This window comes from Panthera onca, chromosome C1, assembly GCF_046562875.1.
Source record: "Panthera onca isolate mPanOnc1 chromosome C1, mPanOnc1 haplotype 2, whole genome shotgun sequence".
In the NCBI taxonomy this organism is placed as follows: Eukaryota; Metazoa; Chordata; class Mammalia; order Carnivora; family Felidae; genus Panthera; species Panthera onca.
In genome coordinates this window covers 117,843,740-117,863,495 of record NC_138346.1, presented here as the reverse complement: position 1 = coordinate 117,863,495, position 19,756 = coordinate 117,843,740, and the positions used below count along the sequence as shown (strand labels likewise).

The 19,756-nt window shown below is 46.9% G+C and overlaps 1 protein-coding gene across 1 annotated transcript; it reads left to right on the top strand.

The window, feature by feature from the left end:
• Positions 1 to 9,012: 9,012 nt before the first annotated feature.
• On the top strand, positions 9,013 to 15,367 carry GJA8 (gap junction protein alpha 8). The gene has a single exon (XM_060625148.3). It carries the CDS (start codon positions 9,093 to 9,095, stop codon positions 10,413 to 10,415), a length of 1,323 nt encoding a protein of 440 aa, XP_060481131.1. The 5' UTR covers positions 9,013 to 9,092; the 3' UTR covers positions 10,416 to 15,367.
• The last annotated feature ends 4,389 nt before the right edge of the window (positions 15,368 to 19,756 follow it).

Below are 19,756 nucleotides of genomic sequence, written 5' to 3'. Positions count from 1 at the left end.
GGACGGACCGTACTTGGATAAACAGTCCGGAGACAAAAGTTTCATTCCCAGCAGTTTGTGTCCACCCCCGCTGGTGCGGCCCCGCCCTGGCCTGCCTGCTGCTACCAGACTTGGCCTGACTTATTCTTCCCCCTTCCCACGCCTTCCCAGCTCCCTCCTTCAGCCTCCTTAAAGTGGGCTCCAGCCTCACCTTCTCTGTGAGGCCTGTGTGAGCACCACCTCCCCCAACTGGCTCTCCCAATCCCCTCTCCACCCGGCCATTGGGGGTAACTCTTATCACCTCCCAACCTACTGTGTGATTCCCGGAGTTAATTCCCAGTGTTAATGAGAATCACCCATCTCCCTCACTCGCCCAGAAGCTCTGCCACAGCAGGGGATCTTTGTTTTACGCACTGATGTGTCCCAACACCTCACAGGGTAGGAGCTCAGAAAAGGCTTGTGAAATAAATCACTAAACGTTGCCCACTCATCAGAGCCAGGCTTGGACATTCAGGGAAATGACCCGATTCACCCACGGCCCCTGGTCCTGGGTTTCTCAGAGACTCATTCTCCCTGGCACACCCTAGCAGCTGGAAGAGGTTCTGTGTCTCCTAGTTGTAGTCACTGGGATCGACTGAGAACGGGCCCCTCAGGCCCCATCCATCTGCCTGACCTTTTACCCACCATAGGGCCCCCCTGGTTCTCCCTAGAGTCTTGCTGCTTGGTGAGTCTATGCCCCCTACGTGGAAACATCCAGAGCCATGGAAAGTGCCCGGGCCTCAGAGCTGCACCGTGACCTCAGGATGTCATTTCCACCCTGAACTTTGGTCCCCCCATCTGTAAAATGAGGGAACAGAGGCCAATGATCTCTCCTGCTCTTTTCCAGTTTGGACATTTTCCCTTTGGAAGGGGAGCATACATGACTGTAGTCAAGGTGCACTTAGAAACAAACCAACCCATGACCCTGGGGTGGCAGGACTGTCAGTCAGACTCAGAGGGGAGGAGATCACAGTGAACGTAACTAACAAGTGGAAAGGTATTCACAGCATTGCACGGGTTACATCAACGGCCACCACCGTGGTAAAAAAATCCTTTTCACAGAACGGGAAAGGCAGTCATTATCATCTCTTGTCCACAGATGAGAAAACTGAGCCCCAGAGAGGCTGAGCAAACTGCTCACAAACAGAAAGTGAAAGGGCCACACCCAGAGCCAGAGCTTCCCACTGAAAACCCCATGATCATCCCACACGTAACTGTGTCACTGTTTCCAAAATGTACCCTGGTAGAAGAATGCCACCATTACATTACCCAACATGTGAATGATCTAATAATCCATTCCTTACTACAGAACATAACAGTAGAATTTGCATTTGAATGTAGTTATGTCCCATGTTCTAGAGATTTATTTACACCCAATAAAACAACAGAGCCACCACAAGAAGTCTTCCCTCTGAAAGACCTGAGAAAATGACTCAAATTGCTGATTAGGAATAGACAATCATCATGGGGCACCTCAGTGGCTCAGTTGGTTAAGGGTCCAACTTCGGCTCAGGTCATGATCTCATGGTTCGTGGGTTCGAACCCTGCATCAGACTCTGTGCTGACAGCTCAGAGCCGGGAGCCTGCTTTGGATTCTGTGTCTCCTTCTCTCTCTGCCCCTCCCCCACTCCTGCTCTGTCTCTCTCTCTCTCTCTCTCTCTCTCTCTCTCTCTCTCTCAAAAATTAAATAAAAATTTTAAAAAAAAGGAATAGAGGGGCACCTGGGTGGCTCAGTCAGTTAGTTGAGTGTCCGACTCTGGCTTGGGTCATGATCTCACAGTTCGTGAGTTCGAGCCCCACGTCGGGGTCTGTGCTGACAGCTCAGAGCCTGAAGCCTGCTTCAGATTTTGTGTCTCCCTCTCTCTCTGCCCCTCCCCTGCTCACACACTGTCTCTCTCTCAAAAATAAATAAAGATTAAAAATTTTTTTAAATAAAAAAGGAATAGACAATCATCTCTGAGTGACAGATGAGCCTCTCTCCCCATCTCCTTCAAAACATTCCTCAAGACATAAGGGGTTGAGTGTTTATGTTTTCAAAGACTGCAAACAGAAGAACTGACAACAAAAATAATTCAAAAACAACTGACCGCAAAAATGGGCACTATTGGTAGAGTGTCTTCAATGTCAACGGAGTAAATAAGCAAAGAAAGTGCTCAGTGACAAAGCTAGATTTGTCCAAACTCAAGAGACTAGAGTCGGTGCAGAGTTATGAGGACATTCCTTGTTTTTCCAGACTCAAACACATCCTTTATGGCCATCTCTCCACACAGTGATGTCAGGAGATGGGGCTGCTCTACTATATGAGCCAAGTTAGCCAGGGATGCCATCGATGAGAGAAGTTCATTTGAAAAGTCTGTAGATTCCAGAATATTCCAAGCTTCAGGAATCAACATTTGCCAAATGTTCTCAAAAGAAAGTCTGATTTGGTTTCCTTCCCTCTCTCTTCTGACTCATTGATATTGAGGAACAGCCATGGGCCATTTGTCTTTAAGGAATTCTCTAGAAGGCTCTGTCCCAGTTAAAGTAGTCCTTCAAATTTGAAGTCCAAAAGGAATCAGAATTCTAAAGGGAAGAAGGCTGTGGACTAGTGAACATTTTAATATGATTGGAATTTGAGACTCCTATGGCCTTGGTACTATCCCCCTTCAAACTGCCACCATCAAAACACAATTTTCCCATGACACCAGAAAGGACAGGAAATAGGGGTAGAGAAGAGGCAAGTGCTTAGATTATTTTTTTCTGGCTTACCCTAAAATTGCCTTCCATTTAGTAATCATACCTTGTAGATTTCCTGAAACCATCCCAGTTTTGACTATTTTTGCTCCATCATTTCCACACATAAACTTGTATAATAAAATGCCCCAGCTTGGGGTTTGGAAACTGTGGTCGAAACAACCATTTTTCAATGGTCAGTCCCAGACAACGGGAAGAGGGTAGAACTCAGGGAGACAGAGAGCATGCGTTCTTGCCCTCCAAGCTAGCTTTCCAAACATCATTCTTCAGTAGGCCACATTGGTATTTCATTCCAGAGCTTCCTGGGGAGCTAAGCCATCATAGCCCCATTTCACAGATGGAGGCACTAGTGTCTAAAACTGTTAGCTGACGCTGCCTAATCCCCTTGACTCTGCAGTTTCTCAAAAGTATTTGTAATATGAGTAAACCAAGGAGGGAAGTGTTACTATATTGATAAATGGCACCAGAATTCTTTGGAGTGTTAAGGCTCCTTCCAAAGAAAGACACTCTCTGCTCCAAGTTATGAGACCCAAGACCAACCCCCCAAGAGAAGAGGATAGATCATCCTTTGAAAAAGACCAAACAGGGGCGCCTGGGTGGCGCAGTCGGTTAAGCGTCCGACTTCAGCCAGGTCACGATCTCGCGGTCTGTGAGTTCGAGCCCCGCGTCAGGCTCTGGGCTGATGGCTCGGAGCCTGGAGCCTGTTTCTGATTCTGTGTCTCCCTCTCTCTCTGCCCCTCCCCCGTTCATGCTCTGTCTCTCTCTGTCCCAAAAATAAATAAAAAACGTTGAAAAAAAAAAAAAAGAAAAGAAAAAGACCAAACACTCTTCTTCTGGGGTGACTTTGGCACAGTCTGACCGGGGGCAGAGGGATGCACACAGGTGAACATCGTCTGTCCCTACCTCCCTAGGATTCTCTAAGCTGAAGGTGGGGCTTGGGGAAAATCCCCCCAGGCTCAGGGCCTCTGGAGAGAAGCCAAGGGCTTTCTGCAACAGAGGGCCAGTCTGCTGCTAAAAGACACTTTTGGAGGCTGCAGAAGCCCATCTAAGCTTTCCCACATCAGCTTTTCTCCACCCTCCTCCCCTCTGTGCCCAACACAGCTCTCCTATTCTCTCTCTCCCATTCTCTCTCTCCCATTGTTTTCCAAACATCCCTCCCTTCATAAAAGCTGTCTGGCTGGGAGCTTAAAATATTGCTGGACAGTAAAACCTACCCATCAGGACCAATCCAGTCATATCTGCTCAGTCGTGCAGCACAGTAGGGGCGGGATAGAGAAGTGGGAGGTGGGCTTTTAGGTGCCAAAGGAAGGAGGCCAAAGTTGCCATTTTGCTGCTGAGCGCCAAGAGAGAAAGAGAGCACATATTTCTCCGGGGGACCTTACAACTATTGGCAAGTTTTCCTTGGGTGATGGTGGTTTGTAGCCTTCCCCCCTGCCACCCCAGCTTCCTTCCCAGCCTAATTAAGGGCCATATCCAGGCTTCTCCAAAAGGAAAAACGTTGTCACTAAGGTTCGGTCTTGGGTTGGGATGGCTGGATTTAGAGTCCAGTTCTGAAAACCCTCTTGGAATTGGCCTAAGAGTTGGCAGAGGTTTGGAAGGGAAAGGAATGTAGGAGTGGGGGAGAGGGAGGGGAGCGGAGATGTCCAAATTCTAACTAAAACTTGACTTTTTAAGGTCTTCTCATTTTTCAGAATGAATTAACATGCCTCCAGTCCTGAGGGACCTAAACCGAGTATTTGGTGTTTATGAAAGAGTTTTGCACTTTTTCACTTGAACTCTGTGATAGGAGTAATGGTAGTGACTACTGAGTGCTGTGGGTGTAGAGGAGGCTTCATGCTCTGTGTTTTCATGTTGGAGCATTTAATGGGGCACAAGAACAGGTCTAGCTAAGGACCCTAAAAGTCTTCCTGGGAGCAGACTCTGTTGGCTCCCTAGGAGAGCTGCTCTTTAAAGTAGTTGCTCTAGAGACATGAATGGAGGCATATTTACACTCCCTTACAATTCAGAGTGGTCAGTGGCCATCTAATCCTTCAGGGAACTGGTTAACACAGATGTAAGTGTGTTTTTCTGCCCCTTTAAAGCCAAGAGAAGGTTATGTTATACTGGAAATCGCCCTGGGCTTGAAGCAGGAAAACCAGGGCTCCCATCTCTGCTCTGCCCCCCTCACTAGCTGAGACCCTTTAGACTTATTTAACTTCCTAGTCTACCTTCCTATCTGGGGGGGGGGGGGGGGGGAGGGGGGTGATAATGCCTGGTTCTCTTTTTCTCAAATAGTCATTCTGTGGATCTGTGAGTTCTGGTCCAAGATGGACTTTTCAGCAGCCTGTAGTAATAATGTAGTAAACAATGTAGCACATTTTTTCACCAACTTAAATGTGTTCAGTCTAAAGGCCTATTATTCTGAAATTGTGTCTTTTCTAGTTTTGCGGTGTGAAAATTCCCCTTTTGTGGAATGATGGTGAAAACAGACTGTAGTCATAATTAGTGATTTAATAAGTTTCTTATTTTTATGTGCTTGCTTGGTACAATTGGGAGTTGGTAGCCCTATGTTGGTCACTCTATTTTGTTGTTGTTATTGTACTAGTCTGTGAAATCCAAGGCTGAGAACCACGGGCTTCGTTCACAGGTTGTTATAAGGGCTGAAATAATATATGGAAAAGTGTATCAGTTATAAATAGACAAGGGAGACCCAAATATAAGATGTCATTTTTATCATTACTTAAAACCATAATCCTCTAGTGGGTGTTCTGGTGGATGTCCTGGGGGTGGAGGCTTGAACTCCATCGGTTTATTTTCCATCTGTAAGAGATCTGTTCCTCTTTGAAGAAGAGCAGAAAAATATTCTTTCTTTGGTTTAGATTACTCCCTGCTCCAGTGGAATAGCTTGTTCAGATATACTCTGATCTGACTTCCTTTGAGTATAATTTTCATGTGCAGAAGTCAGGAACCTTTCCCTTAGCACCTCTAAAGCTTCTCTTCTTATTTTTTTTTAAATGTTTATTTATTTTAGAGAGAGAGAGAAAGCAGGGGAGGGGGAGAGAGAGCGAATCCCAACCAGGCTCCACACCGTGAGCACAGAGCCCAGTGCAGAGCTCGATCCCATGAACTGTGAGATCACGACCTGAGCGGAAATCAAGAGTCAGACGCTCAACTGACTGAGCCACCCAGGCGCCTTAAAGCTTCTCTTCTTAAAAGCATAGTTGGCCTGTTTCAATAGGATGGAATTGGAAAGATTTCATCCTAAATTAGTTTCTCTCTTTCCATTATTATGAGAAACCTTGTACCGAGACATGAAACACACATACACACACATACGCTCAATTCCAGCATTGCAGCATGGAATGTGGACACAGCCCTGTTTGGCTTTAATTTGGAAATTACTGATGGGGTGCTCAGGAGGTTCTCTTGTTTCATGAACATATATCACATCATTCACATGTCAAGAATCTTTTCTAGATTCCAGTTTATTTATATCTTTGATCTTATACAAAACAGTGCCTGAAAAGAGCTAGTTTGGGATTAATTTACTATCCTTTTTTGGTAGTTAGCATTTCTCTGCAAGTTCCCAGCCTCCCCATTGCCAACTGCAGCAAAGAAGACTGGAGTTCTCCAGACTTTAAGTAATATCAGTATTACACACACTCAGAGATTGAGAAGTTCAGATTTGAAATGATTACTATTGGTCCCATGCACTGGTGTTTATGGAGGGCCCACTCTGTGAAAGTCTTTGTTTTGTGTCATGATGGCTCACAGAAGATGAAAACAAAATGGTCTCTGCCCTCCAAGAGCTTTTGATTCTCAAAGGAAGAAACAAGACTGATAGACATACGGTTCCGGGAGTGTGTGCTCGCTGCACACATTCATTGTGGCACACGAGTGAAATACACACGGAAATCCCAAAGGACTGATACAGTACAGTACAAGGAAGAGTGTCAAAACCAAGCTGACATATCAATGGGGATAAGACATTAGCAACACGATATTTAGAGTATGTTAAAGCCAGACTTGATCCTGTGGGAGTAAATTACCTAAATTGTTGTTTTAACATGAATGTTAGACTGACTCATGTTGTAAGAAACTTGGATTTTCCTGGCTCTGCCACCTCTAGGATTTATGCTCGGTCTGCCTGTTCGTGATGCTTCCCATCTTTTCCCCAAAGGTGATGGAAATGGCTGCCACTCGTTACAGGGCAAGGACTAGATTTAACAGTACTTTGAGGAGTGTCAAGTGCAGAAGTATAACTAGGCACATGTGATTAGGATTCCGAACATCTGGTTCTGAGTAGAGGACCCTCTCCCACTCTCAGTACCCCCATGCCTACAAGGAACTCTTTCCAATGCTGGAGTCATGAGTAGGGAGCCCCGGATGCTCTCACCTTCCCAGGAGGAGAGAAGCTGCTGTTGGATGCCCTACCTAATTGGGAGTTTCTGGGGTTCCAAGAGGAGCAACAAAAAGCAGACGGTGGTTGTACATAACCTGAGGGCATGGGCTGGGCATTACTCATGCCAGTCGTCATTGTCTGCCGCCAAGGACTGTCTGGCCAGGCTCCAAACCACAGGTCGGAAGGAGGCTTGAAGATGCCACTTTGTTTATCCTCTCCTGGCGATGAAAATTACACCCAAACTATCACTTTTCATTACCCATCGAGTGGTTAACAAATATCACTGTCATTAACATCACCACTGTCAGTGGTGGGTATATTCCTTTGCCCCCATAGGCTTCTAATCCTGTAGGGTAGGGCGAGGCAGAAAGAAGCCCTGAGCAGCAACTCGGGCAAGGGCTCTTGTCCTGGTCTGAGAGCAGTGATGAGGAAAACACTGCAACTCTAGAGATGTGCAAGCTGGAGGAATATCTGCCACAGGTTGAGGTAGAAGGGTTTTTTTTTTCTTTCTTTAAGTTTTTTTATTTATGTATTTATTTAAGTAATCTCTATGGCCAACGTGGGGTTCGAACCCATGAGTCCAAGATCAAGAGTTCCACGCTCCCCGGACTGTGCCAGCCAGACGCCCCCAAATGGAAGTTCTGATTGTAGTCCTTCATAGGTTAGCCCAGGGTTGCAGTGGATGAATGCCCCAGTTTGCACACATCACCCTGTCAGTTCGATCCCATGTGCATTAGTCGTTGCTGCTGCTAGGGGCATTATATGCTATCATGTTTAATGGCATTTTTTTCCAACAAATTTTTAGTTGTATTAAAATAGCCACATGGTACAGACCCTAAAACCTTTTTTACTCAGTGGGACACTAAAAGTGTCTCCGTGGACCTTCCTCACCCGGTAACATGATTCCTCCCTGAAGCCCTCTCCCCATCCTTTGGATGTAAAAGGGTTATACCAATAATATAAAAAAATATTGCTCTCAATTTGTGAAGCTATTAAGAATGGTTTCCAAATCTCAACCCAGAGACAGAAGAAACATAAATTGTGAGTACAGGAGTTGCGTAGTTTTGATCGAAAGCAATGTTATCTCCACAGAGTGGTGGAAAGAAGTCAGGCTTTGGGACCAGGAGGACAAAACTCCTGCTACTTAGCTGTCTGATCTTAGTTTATTTAACCTCTCTGATCTTCTGTTTTCTCATCAAACCAGACGGGTTAAATACCTTTTGAGTTTTCACTACTTGCTGGGCCCCGTGGCAGGCACTGAGCACGTAGCAGTAAATAAAACAGGCGTGGTCCTTATCCTCGTGGAGATTAGAGTCCAGCATAATCAAATTAAATGGAATAATGTAATGTCAAAAGTCTGCCGCAAAGGAGACGTTCAAAAAGTGTTCCTTTCCTTCCACTTCAAACGCCCGATCATTACACATCCCCACACGGTGAAAAGTAAGGTGGCTACAGACCATCTCACACACCCTAGAATTGTGTTGGGGGCCCGCACCCCCGTGGGGTGGGGTATTCTTTAAGGGTTATGCGTCTTGAGGCTTAGTTCAAGCTTGTGGTCTCGATTTAAATCCATGAAACCATGGGGTTTCTATCTATGGTCAACCGCAAACCCTTATTTGGGGTGGAACTCGAGGAATTCCATACCTATTGCCTCCCGTACCCTTGCAGACCACCACTTGCTTGCACAGTGACTGAGAACAGGTGTTAGCGTTCAACCCATTTTACAGATGAGGAAGCTAGTGGAAGCCGATCCTTCAGGCCGCTTCCCCCCTTCCCCCCCCCCCACCCCCCCGGCCTCACCGTCTGCGCTAAGAGCGCTGCATGGGCGCCGCTCACGCGCGGACTGTGGCAGTTAACTCAGAAAGGAGAGGGACCCCGAGGGTTGGCACAGACAGCCTCGCTCGGGGGTGCCCCGCGGCCGCTCAGCTCTTGCCTTCTGCCTCCTCCAGGTGGGTGAGACATGGGCGACTGGAGTTTCCTGGGGAACATCTTGGAGGAGGTGAACGAGCACTCCACGGTCATCGGCAGGGTCTGGCTCACGGTGCTCTTCATCTTCCGGATCCTCATCCTGGGCACGGCGGCCGAGTTCGTGTGGGGGGACGAGCAGTCCGACTTCGTGTGCAACACCCAGCAGCCAGGCTGCGAGAACGTGTGCTACGACGAGGCCTTCCCCATCTCGCACATCCGCCTGTGGGTGCTGCAGATCATCTTCGTGTCCACGCCGTCGCTCGTGTACGTGGGCCACGCCGTGCACCACGTGCGCATGCAGGAGAAGCGCAAGGAGCGCGAGGCCGACGAGCTGTGCCAGCAGGGGGCGGCCGAGGGCGGCGACAGGGCGCCCCTAGCCGCCGACCAGGGCAGCGTCAAGAAGGGCAGCAACAGCAGCAAAGGCACCAAGAAGTTCCGGCTGGAGGGGACCCTGCTGAGGACCTACATCTGCCACATCATCTTCAAGACCCTCTTCGAGGTGGGCTTCGTCGTGGGCCACTACTTCCTCTACGGGTTCCGGATCCTGCCCCTCTACCGCTGCAGCAGGTGGCCCTGCCCCAACGTGGTGGACTGCTTCGTGTCTCGGCCCACGGAGAAGACCATCTTCATCCTGTTCATGCTGTCTGTGGCCTCCGTGTCCCTCTTCCTCAACATTCTGGAGATGAGCCACCTGGGCCTGAAGAGAATCCGGTCGGCCTTCAAGAGGCCCGTGGAGCAGCCCCTGGGGGAGATCCCCGAGAAGTCCCTGCACTCCATCGCCGTCTCCTCCATCCAGAAAGCCAAGGGCTACCAGCTGCTGGAAGAAGAGAAAATCGTGTCCCACTATTTCCCTCTGACCGAGGTCGGGATGGTGGAGACCAGCCCCCTCTCTGCCAAGCCTTTCGCGCAGTTCGAGGAGAAGATGGGCCCCGGGCCCCTGGGGGACCTGTCCCGGGCTTACCAAGAGACACTGCCTTCCTACGCTCAGGTGGGAGCCCAGGAGGGAGAGGGGGGAGAGCAGCCCGTGGAGGAGGGGGCGGAACCGGAGGTGGGAGACAAGAGGCAGGAAGCCGAGAGAGTGAGCACGGAAGGGCAGGAGACCCTGGCAGTGCTGGAGGGGGAGAAAGTGGAGACTCCCGAGGTCGGGAAGGAGGGTGAGAAGGACGAGCTGCAGGCTGAGAAGGTAGCCAAGCAAGGGCTGCCCGTGGAGAAGTCGCCTTCACTGTGTCCCGACCTGAGCAGGGATGACACCAGACCCCTGAGCAGGCTGAGCAAGACCAGCAGCCGCGCCAGGTCCGACGATCTAACCGTGTGAAGTGTTGCCGAAGAAAGAGAGAGAAGAAAACCCCTGAGCTGACCTAGGGCAAGATGAAACGTAAAGGATGCCACCATGATTGGAGTCTTCTGTCCCTCCCCTCCCACCCACCCCTGGTTGGACAGGTACTGCAGGGGTACGGTACTTTGCTGTTCAACTAGGAAACCAGCTTTCCCATATAAAAGGGCCACCAAGATAAACCCACTGTCCCCTCAAAGTTCCTAGTCTCAAATGACTGCCCTGCCCCTCTACCCCAGCTGCAGTGGGGAACTCTGCTTTCGCCCCCGTTTCTCCATCGGAATCCTTCTGATCAGAACTGTGGTTGCCTCACAGCTGTTTACCAGCCATGACTCAAGCCCGCTGGCTCAGCCAGACTTTATCACCCCAGCACTTCCCTAGTGGACGCCGTGTGACCAAGTATCAGGGGGCCCAAACTCACATGCCTACAGGATGCAGGCAGGTGCTTTAAATCGGTGGGGTGGGCCTGTTCTAATGCCATGGGACGTCTAGGGGTGTGAAGATTGGCGGGGGAGGGCAGAGGGCAGCTGTCGCTCAGTGCCAGGCACTGATTACCGGGCAGTGTTACCACAGAAATTTCAGAGTTTTCCACAGAATCCAGAAGCCCAAACTTCTCGGTGAAATGTCCAACCTCTTTAATATTGCCAGCTAAAATTTAAACATGCCATGTGGGCCAAGCAAAATGTGTGCCAGCCAGATTTAACCTATGGGGCACCAATGTGCAAGGTGAGCCTACACTAGTGAGCCCGGCTTTCCCGTGGAATTGGTCATGTTACTTATGGTCTCAACTTGTGTCTAGGGCGCCCAAATCTCATTTCACCAATTTGGAGTGTCCGGGTAAAGTCATCAGCCCAGGAGATACCCAGTATTCTCACTGACCTCTCTCTCAGGTCACCGTAGCCCCTGGTTTCTGATGCGATTATACCCCTTGAATTGGTGGGAATTCTGTCCGGGGCACCATCAGGGAAAGAGAGCAAGGCCCCAGACCCTCTCCCTGAGCTGAAAAGGCCTGGAGGTCTGGTCGCAGTCTTCTTCCCTGAAGAAAGAACGTGCCCTTCTTTCCTCTCCTCTGCCAATATCAGTGCTCACCCTGAGAGCCACGCCTCCTTCCTATCAGGGGCTGGAGGTAAGCCCAGTTCTGAGCCAGCAGATAAACTGTCTGCTGGCCCGTCTTGAGGAGAGTCAGCTCTCAGGCCTTGCCCAGACATAAGATGTGCACAAGGAGGACCATCACGGCGGTACTAGGGAGAGCCTCTTACCAAGTGGGAGCTCAAACAGCCAGAATCTCAAAGTCTGGTCCCAGGCCAGGCCTCCTCCCTAGAAGGGACACAGAGGCGTAAAGGGAACAAGAAGAATCTCAAAGTTCTCCTACCCTTGACCCTTACAACCAACACTCCTCAAACATGCAGTCCAGTTTGGGGAAACCCTCAAGTACAAGTACATATTTCCCACAGGAAGCAATTTCACCTAGAGCCAATCAATTCCCAGAGCTGAGGGACACAGTGATAACCAGAATGGTTTATCTGAACCAAAGCTATGCTTCGAGGGATAGAAACCAAAATGACACGGCAGAGATCTGGACATGGGACCACCAGGGAACCCGAAAGAAGTACCCAGAAAACTGCCTTAATTCTGTCTTCCCCCAGCCAGCCCCATCCTGGAGTAAGGAATTCCCTTTTGCTGCCCCTCTGATTATCCCCTTCCTTTTAAGATATTCCTTCTAGATACACTTTTCCAGAGCAGAGAGAGCCTCCTCCCAAACTATTCCTCCCCTCCCATTCCGTGGTGTCCCATTCTAAAACAAAGTGGTCTGGAAATTAAATTCGTTCTAAGGTATGGTTGTTTGATAAATACTCCGGGGAACTTTTACATTTTCAAAGAGACAGCTTAAAATATATTTTACCTAGGTTAATCCACAGTGACAAACTTTCAGTGAAAGAATGTATCAGGCAGTGGATAGTTGAATAGAAGAGGTGTATTTATCTCAGAGACATGTGACTTTCTGGGTACTGCTTGACTCTTCCCCTGGCAATCAACACCGCTCCACCCAGAACTTCCCTAAGGTGAGACAAGTCACATGCCCCGGGGCCTGGGAACAGACACTGCACCACTGCGCTCACCCCAATGGCTGCACCATTGCTCCTACAGTTTTGCTCCTGCACACTCATTTTAAGAAGATATGAACTCAGAGCCTAAGAACAGCTTGATCATCACCAGAACGGAGTGTCTATCTCCACAAGGACCTCATCCGAAAAAGAGAATTCACCCTGCTCTAAGTGAAAACTGCTGGTGCAGGGGTGAAGGCTGCAGGCCTCCTTGTCTTGGCCTGAGCCTGCGAGTGAGTACATTTCCCGGGATGAAGCAGGATCCTGCCTCACTGTCTGTACCGACCCCGCCACCAGGGAAGTTGCCATTTTCCCTCTTAGTCTCCCCGATAAAAGAGGAAGACTATTTGGGGGCAGAAATAGACACAGACATCAAGGGACCAGGATTTTTTTTTTTTTTTCTATTTCTGCCATTTAGTAGCTGTGCTGTTGTCATCCCTTAACCTCTGTGTCTCTTGGTTTTTTGTCTACAAACTAGAGATGGTATGTGCCACCAACCTACCTCCAGGGGTATCGTTAAGGATTAACGAGTTGGCCGCCAAGCCTGGAGCGCCCCCCCCCCACCCCGCCCAGTGTCACCACTCCCTGAAAGATTCCTCTAGCAGCAGGGAGACTGGGAAGGGAGATGGGTGGTTTCCATCCCCCCCCCCCAACCTGCTTTGCATTTACCTAGTGAGAGTTTTTCCAATGTGGAATAGACACTCTGGAGATCAGTTTTCTCAGAGAAGGCTCAAAACAGAATCTGGACCCCCATATGTTTAGTAGGAACCTGAGGCTCTTTGACCTTGAGAAACGACTGGGGACAGATTGGCAATTATTTTCATCCTCTGGAAGAGGTCCCAGGTTCCATTTGCAGGCAGCTCTGTGTCCGTGGAGGCCCTTAACGTTGTACAGCTGGATCCCTCAGTATCTGGAGGCAAATAATTATGACCGACTCAGGATTATAATCCCCCCCTGGGCTCCAGTATGTCCAGCTTTAAATCCTACTCTGGGTCCTTCCCTTGTTAGACTAAAATCCTTAGGGCATGAAGACCTACTGATAAAAAGAATCAGTGAACAGCTGGATATCCAAAGTACAGCCTGCTCCAGAGGAAAAGGGCCAATCACTTAACAGCAGCTATAACACCTCCTCCATCAGGGGAGATCTGTGACAGGGAGGGACAGAGTAACTCAAAGTTCAGTTCGGAAATTTCAAACCTGGCTCTGTAATCCCTAGGCCTAGCATTTGGGGCATCATAAAAAGGCCTATCTGCTTTTCACGGTGACACTGCAACTTGCCACACAGGTGACATCTCCCACACAGAATCAGACAAATATTCCTGAGGGTCACTGTGACCTGGGGATAAGATTTACCCACAAAGAACAATGAAGGTCAAGTCAGAAGTGTTGGCTGCCCCAGGACCTCAAGATGTCACTTACCTGCTCCATATGACGATTTTCCCTCAGTCAACTGGGGGGGGGGGGGGGGTAACAAATTTTACCCCTCCTTCACAAGATAGAACAAGTGAATTGATACCCAGAAAACACCATGAGCATACTAGAAGAAATACGTGGGTGTTTTTTTTTAAATTCACTAATTTGGAAATCAAGGAAAGGGAAGACGGCCTTGTTCAAATTTGTCAGAAGTCCTTATTGTAAAATGCATAGTGAAGCAAGGACAGTCACCACTTTCAAATCCGGCATAGATTGTTGACTAAGATCCCGACAAAAAGTCAGCTAATAAGTAAAGTGAAGGAAGTAAATGGGGGGGGTGGTGGGGGGGGGGGTGGGGAGGGGATGGGCAATGTTTCTGTCGTCCTGAATTCCTAAGAATTACACTGTGAAAAGAGCACGTTTTTAATCGCGCGAGAATTCAATGCTCAAGGTGGTGCTACAGGAGGTGGTCAGCTTCCCAGGGCTCATGTGTAGAGATGTGCCAGCCCCTGAGACCGGAGTCTCTGACTCATAGCAGAAGAGAGCCCCTGGATACTGGCGGAGCTATGTGCAGGAACTCTGCAGTTTAAGCCATGTGGAAGGCCTGGGGCAAGGCTAGTGTGGGCAGCTGCTCTCCATGAGCTCCTAGGGAGGGTGGTTAAGTCATGCTCAGGGTGAAAAAGAAGCTACCACCCACACAGCATAGCCCACCCCACTCCTCCCCTCCCCCCCACCCCGAATTATTCCTCGATGCATACTGTGTGCAAATGACCACACAACCCAAGTTAGCAACATTTAGATGCAAAAGGGTTTGCCTGGTTGGATGGAAAACTCCTGTAAGCGTAAATCCAATCTGTAAAACAAAGTCAGTGTGTGCCTAGAAGTGATACTGAAATAGGGAGACTTTCCCTTCTTGTAATCATTGTACTATAACTAAATATGTAACCGGGAAGGGAGGAGAAAAAGGAAACGAAACTCGAGGTTCAGCAGTTAGACAAAAGAAGACTTTAATGAAGACAAGTCAGTCTCCACTGCCCTAGACACTGCAGCTCCCAAAGTCGACCACCAAGGCAGCAGTGGGACATACTGTTAGCTCTAGCCCCACTTCCTTCTGGAAGCTCTTTCTCTAGGGCAGACAAAGAATTCTGGAAGAATCACATGAAGTTTCCTGGAAGGAAAAATTGATGGCTCCATTGCCTTTTTCTGCAAAACGTTCCACCTAGGAAACAGGGTTAGTAAAGACTCAGCTAAGGAGCATATTCCTAACAAATTTCCTGGGGGACATCTCCGGCAAGGGAGAAAGGCATTCTTGGGATTGGGTCCTGAATTCTCCGACCCTCCACATCCTTATGTTAGAGCTAATAGTCACGTGTTAGACTGTTACAAAACAAATAAAACTAACTTGACTTTTCGCCATCTTTGTTTTTTTTTCTTTTGACTTGTCAACCAAGCTAGACTGTGAAGAGACTGCCCCAGTTCGTGGTTACCTTCCTTTGGAATTGAGGGGTTGGGGAAGAAGAGGACTGGGGTTTTGGGAGGGGGCAGTTGTATTCTGGTAAACACTTCACAAACCGCTCTCTGCAGGGTGAAGAAGCCCTGGTTTATAGCATTTGCCAATTTCCTCTGTGTAAATTCTCCAACCATTCCCCACTAATTTCAGGCTTCCAACAAAATGTCACTGAAAACAGAGCTGGGGAAAGATGTATAGTTGCACAACATTATAAAAGATTTCCACCTTATAATAGATACCAATAACCCTGTTAGCGTAGCTAATAGTCAAATAATTAAGAAGCGATGAGCTTTGACTATTTATTCCCTTGTGTCTCACATTTTCTTTAAGTTTATGTAGTTTAATTGTTAATAATGACTGTATCTAGCAACTGGCTTACAAAAGTCCAGGAAATTTAGCAAATGATTCTTTCGGGCCAGTATACGTAGTTAGTTCTAGCTCACTACTGAGTAGAATGGAGGAGACTCTGATTCAGAAAGAACATGAAAACTCTCCTTTTCCGTTAAGATTTGGTCACTTTGTTCCTTCTCTTTCTCTACACAAATGTCAGGAAAAATCAAAAAGTATACTTGTTTGGCCTTATGGGAAGAGGCAAAAGACACTCTTCTGTGTCTCTGAGAACTGTGGGAAGAGTTAAGGTTACTCATTACAGATAAAAATAGATGACTTAAATTGGCCAAAAGATTCTGCCTGGGATTTACCATGTCACTTCTCTGCTAAAATCCTCCCATTCTTCATTACATACCCAATAAATTCTACGTTCCTCAAAGCAGCTTACAAAGCCTTCATAAGTGACCTCAACCCACCCAGATAAGACATCTGTTCTTACCTGCCCAAATCTATTCTTCCTTCTCCTATAATAACTTCCTCAGTTGGAGGAACTTGGTAGAACTCTAAGTAATGCCTATCTGACTTCCCCTGGTCAAGGGTCAGGGTTTTTTTGATCCAAATGGGCCAACCTTCCCTCCCTGGAATGCAGATGTTGAGTGGAGTAACAGAGAAATGCAACCTGGTTGGACTTCATTCATCGTGACAAAAGCCGCTGAACAGACTCACAGTGAGTTCCTAATTACCTAGATTTCTGGACCATGCTTGGTTCCACTTTTTCCAGATCCTGTTCGTTCGCCTTCCTTTAGTTTGCAGAACTACCCCAGAGTTTTGTTTGTTTGTTTCATTTAACATGGCCAAAATTATCTCTATTGTTTGCAGTCAATACCACCTTGGTAGCCTCATCTCCCACACCCACCCATGTGTATGTGTCCTAGCCTTCTGGGACCATTGGCCAGTTCCCAGTATAGACAGGCCTAGCCCATGGTGACGAATGAATTCCGTGATGTTTCAGGACTCTGTCCTGGCCTACCTTTTTCTCCATGGTCAGCTCCTTCTCACCCTTCAACATTCAGCTCAGTTGTCTCCTTCTTTATCAAATTTCCACAAACTTCCCAAAACAGTGTTAGTTGCTCCCTTGTCTGTGATCTCTTGATGCCTGTGTGCACTTCTACCATAGCATTTATCAAGTTGTTTTCTCTCTTGCTTTTCTCTCTTCTGACTGCAAGCAACTTTAGGATAGAGATTTCATCCTATAGATCTCTGAATATTCAGTACTTAGCGCGGGGCCTAGAACATAGTAATGTTTGGTGAACGCATGAATGAGGACTGAGACATCTCCCGAGGCGGGAAGGAAATAATTGGCAAATGCTCCCATCACCAAAGGGATGTACTGGAAGCTGACACTACATAGGAGTGTATCTGAGAAAGATTCCCTAAAGGTTCCAGGAGTTCTAGGCTTGAAGGCAGGCAGGCTTGCTGTATCATAAATAAAGGAAGGAGGGTGGTGGCAGAGATTTTCATATGAATTGCTGGATATCATCACCCAGAGCAAACTTGGAAGCCTTATGTTGAAGATGGCAGTCAGAGTCTTTGAATGATTGTAGATCAGAGGGCCTCCCATCCCTACCAGTTTCTATTTGGACTTTTGAACTTTGAGTTAAATAAAAATAAACTTTATTGTGTTAGTCCTCTGATAGCTCAAGATTTATCTCATATAGGATCTAGCAATACCTTGTATATTTATAGAAACTGAGGTTAGATGCAGTTATAACAAAAATCTAAAATCTGTTGCTTTGGCTTATCAGTTGAACAGTGAGTGGTAAAGAAATGAAAATCAAAGGCTACAAGGATAGAACTCCAGGCTATGCCATGCACATATTTAGTAAAAATGTCACCTGTGAAGATTTATGTATCAGTTATCTGTTGCTGAGTGACAAATCTTGCCAGAACTTAGTGCCTTATAACAACGATGACCATCTATCATCTCTCACAGTTTCTGCAGGTCAGGAATTCTGGAGCAGCTTGGGGTCTCTCATGATGTTGCAGTCAGAATTTGATGGGGCCTGCGGTTGGGGTGGTCAGACCCACTCACTCACATGATTACATGACTAGCAAGTTAGTGCTGGCAGGTTGGTTGCTCTTGGGTCTACTTGAGGGTCTTGTGAGTTGGTGGCTGATTTCCCCTTGGGCAAGTGAACCAAGAGATCAAGGCAAACATTTCCATGTCTTTTATGACCTAACCTTAGAAGTCACATTCCATTACTTCCACCATATTTTTATTGGTCACTTTCCCTCAGACTGTTCCAACTCCTGTGGAAAGAATGAACTAGAGAGGAGCAAGATTTGAGGTAAAGACATGAAGTGTGGTTCCTTTTCCTTTGTTTTAATGCTTTCATTGTACATATGATATGTGGTTTAATCTGCTCTAAATGCTCTTGGAAGTAGGCAGGATTTGAATAGACGGTAACAAAAATGCTAATTCCGGATTGCACCATGAGGGAAGCCCTTAGCCAATGATAGTGTCTGGTCATGACTCCTTTGGCTAGGACAGAGTTTTGAGGGGCTTTTCCGCTCTCTAATGCTCAGCTTTCCTGAACACTGTTCAGTTTTTCTAATTCATCCAGGTTTTCCAGGGACATTTTTCTATCTTTCTCACTTACTATAGTTATCATCTTTATAGATGACCTATATAGCTGGAAGAAAGAACCTATACGGCTGGACCTATATAGATAGAAGAAAGAACAAAGCATCTCCAGAATTGAGTTAGACTAATAAAACCTCCAGAAAATGGATGAGATCAAATAAATATAAGTGAGCCGAACCAAAAGAATATAATGTGACCCAAAAATCCTCAATCATGTCTTGAAGGCAGACACAATGACAAGGGATTTACTTATGGGATTATGATAAATATGGACATCTCTAATGTCTCTCAGATCAGAACTTCAACTTTCTCCAATATCTTTTTTCATGATTGTATCAGACTGAAGCCGTAATTTCTAGGACAACTTTGTATCTTTTTTTCATTACCAACTAATTGCCTTTCCTTTAAATATTTTTAAAAATTTTTTTAATGTTTATTTATTTTTGAGAGAGAGATAGAGACAGAGCATGAGCAGGGGAGGGGGATAGAGAGAGGGAGACACAGAATCTGAAGCAGGCTCCAGGCTCTGAGCTGTCAGCACAGAGCCCAACGTGGGGCGTGAACTCACAAACTGTGAGATCATAACCTGAGCCGAAGTCGGATGCCCCACCTACTGAGCCACCCAGGAGCCCCCCTTTAAATATTTTTTAGATACTTATCCAGTAGTCAAAGACCCTTCTTCTTGACTTTTTAAAAATCCTTTGAGCTAATTACTGTGTCTAGTTAAGTTCTACGTGTATACTGGGCCAGATGGGACTCTCATCTTTACAGATGAGTAAGAGACAAGGAAAATAACAATAAAGAGATGGCTAACCACCTGGAGTCTATGAAAGGTCTCAGAGACACAAGAAGAAAACCAACAGTGGACACCAAGAGTAAAAGAATAGTGTAATTTCAATTTACTTAAAAAATAAAAGTAAGCTTAAAATTTGTTTTGTGCTCTCAAAAAAAATTAAAGAAAACATGGGCTCTGTAAAGCAAGAGATGAAACAGAAGATAGTAAGATAGTACATTGAATTGGAAAAGGAGCTGTCGGTCAGTAAGCAAAGCCACAACAGGATTTAAGAATAAAGAACAGAAGTAGCAACACATAAAGCCAAATCAGTATTGTAAAGAATCGATATCAGGAATTCTCCCAGAATGCCAAGAGAAGGAACAAAGGCATGAAAATTATCACAGAGGAGATAATAGATATGGAGAGAAGGCAATAGAAATCCAACACATAAATATGCATCCTCCTGAAGGAGAGTCAGGACAAGAGAACCATAAGCATCAAAGATGTAATGGGAGGAAACTTCCTTAATAAGCTGATAAAAGACCT

Excerpts from the sequence above, each read along its gene's own strand:
- GJA8 (XM_060625148.3), top strand. The coding sequence starts at position 9,093 with ATGGGCGACTGGAGTTTCCTGGGGAACATCTTGGAGGAGGTGAACGAG.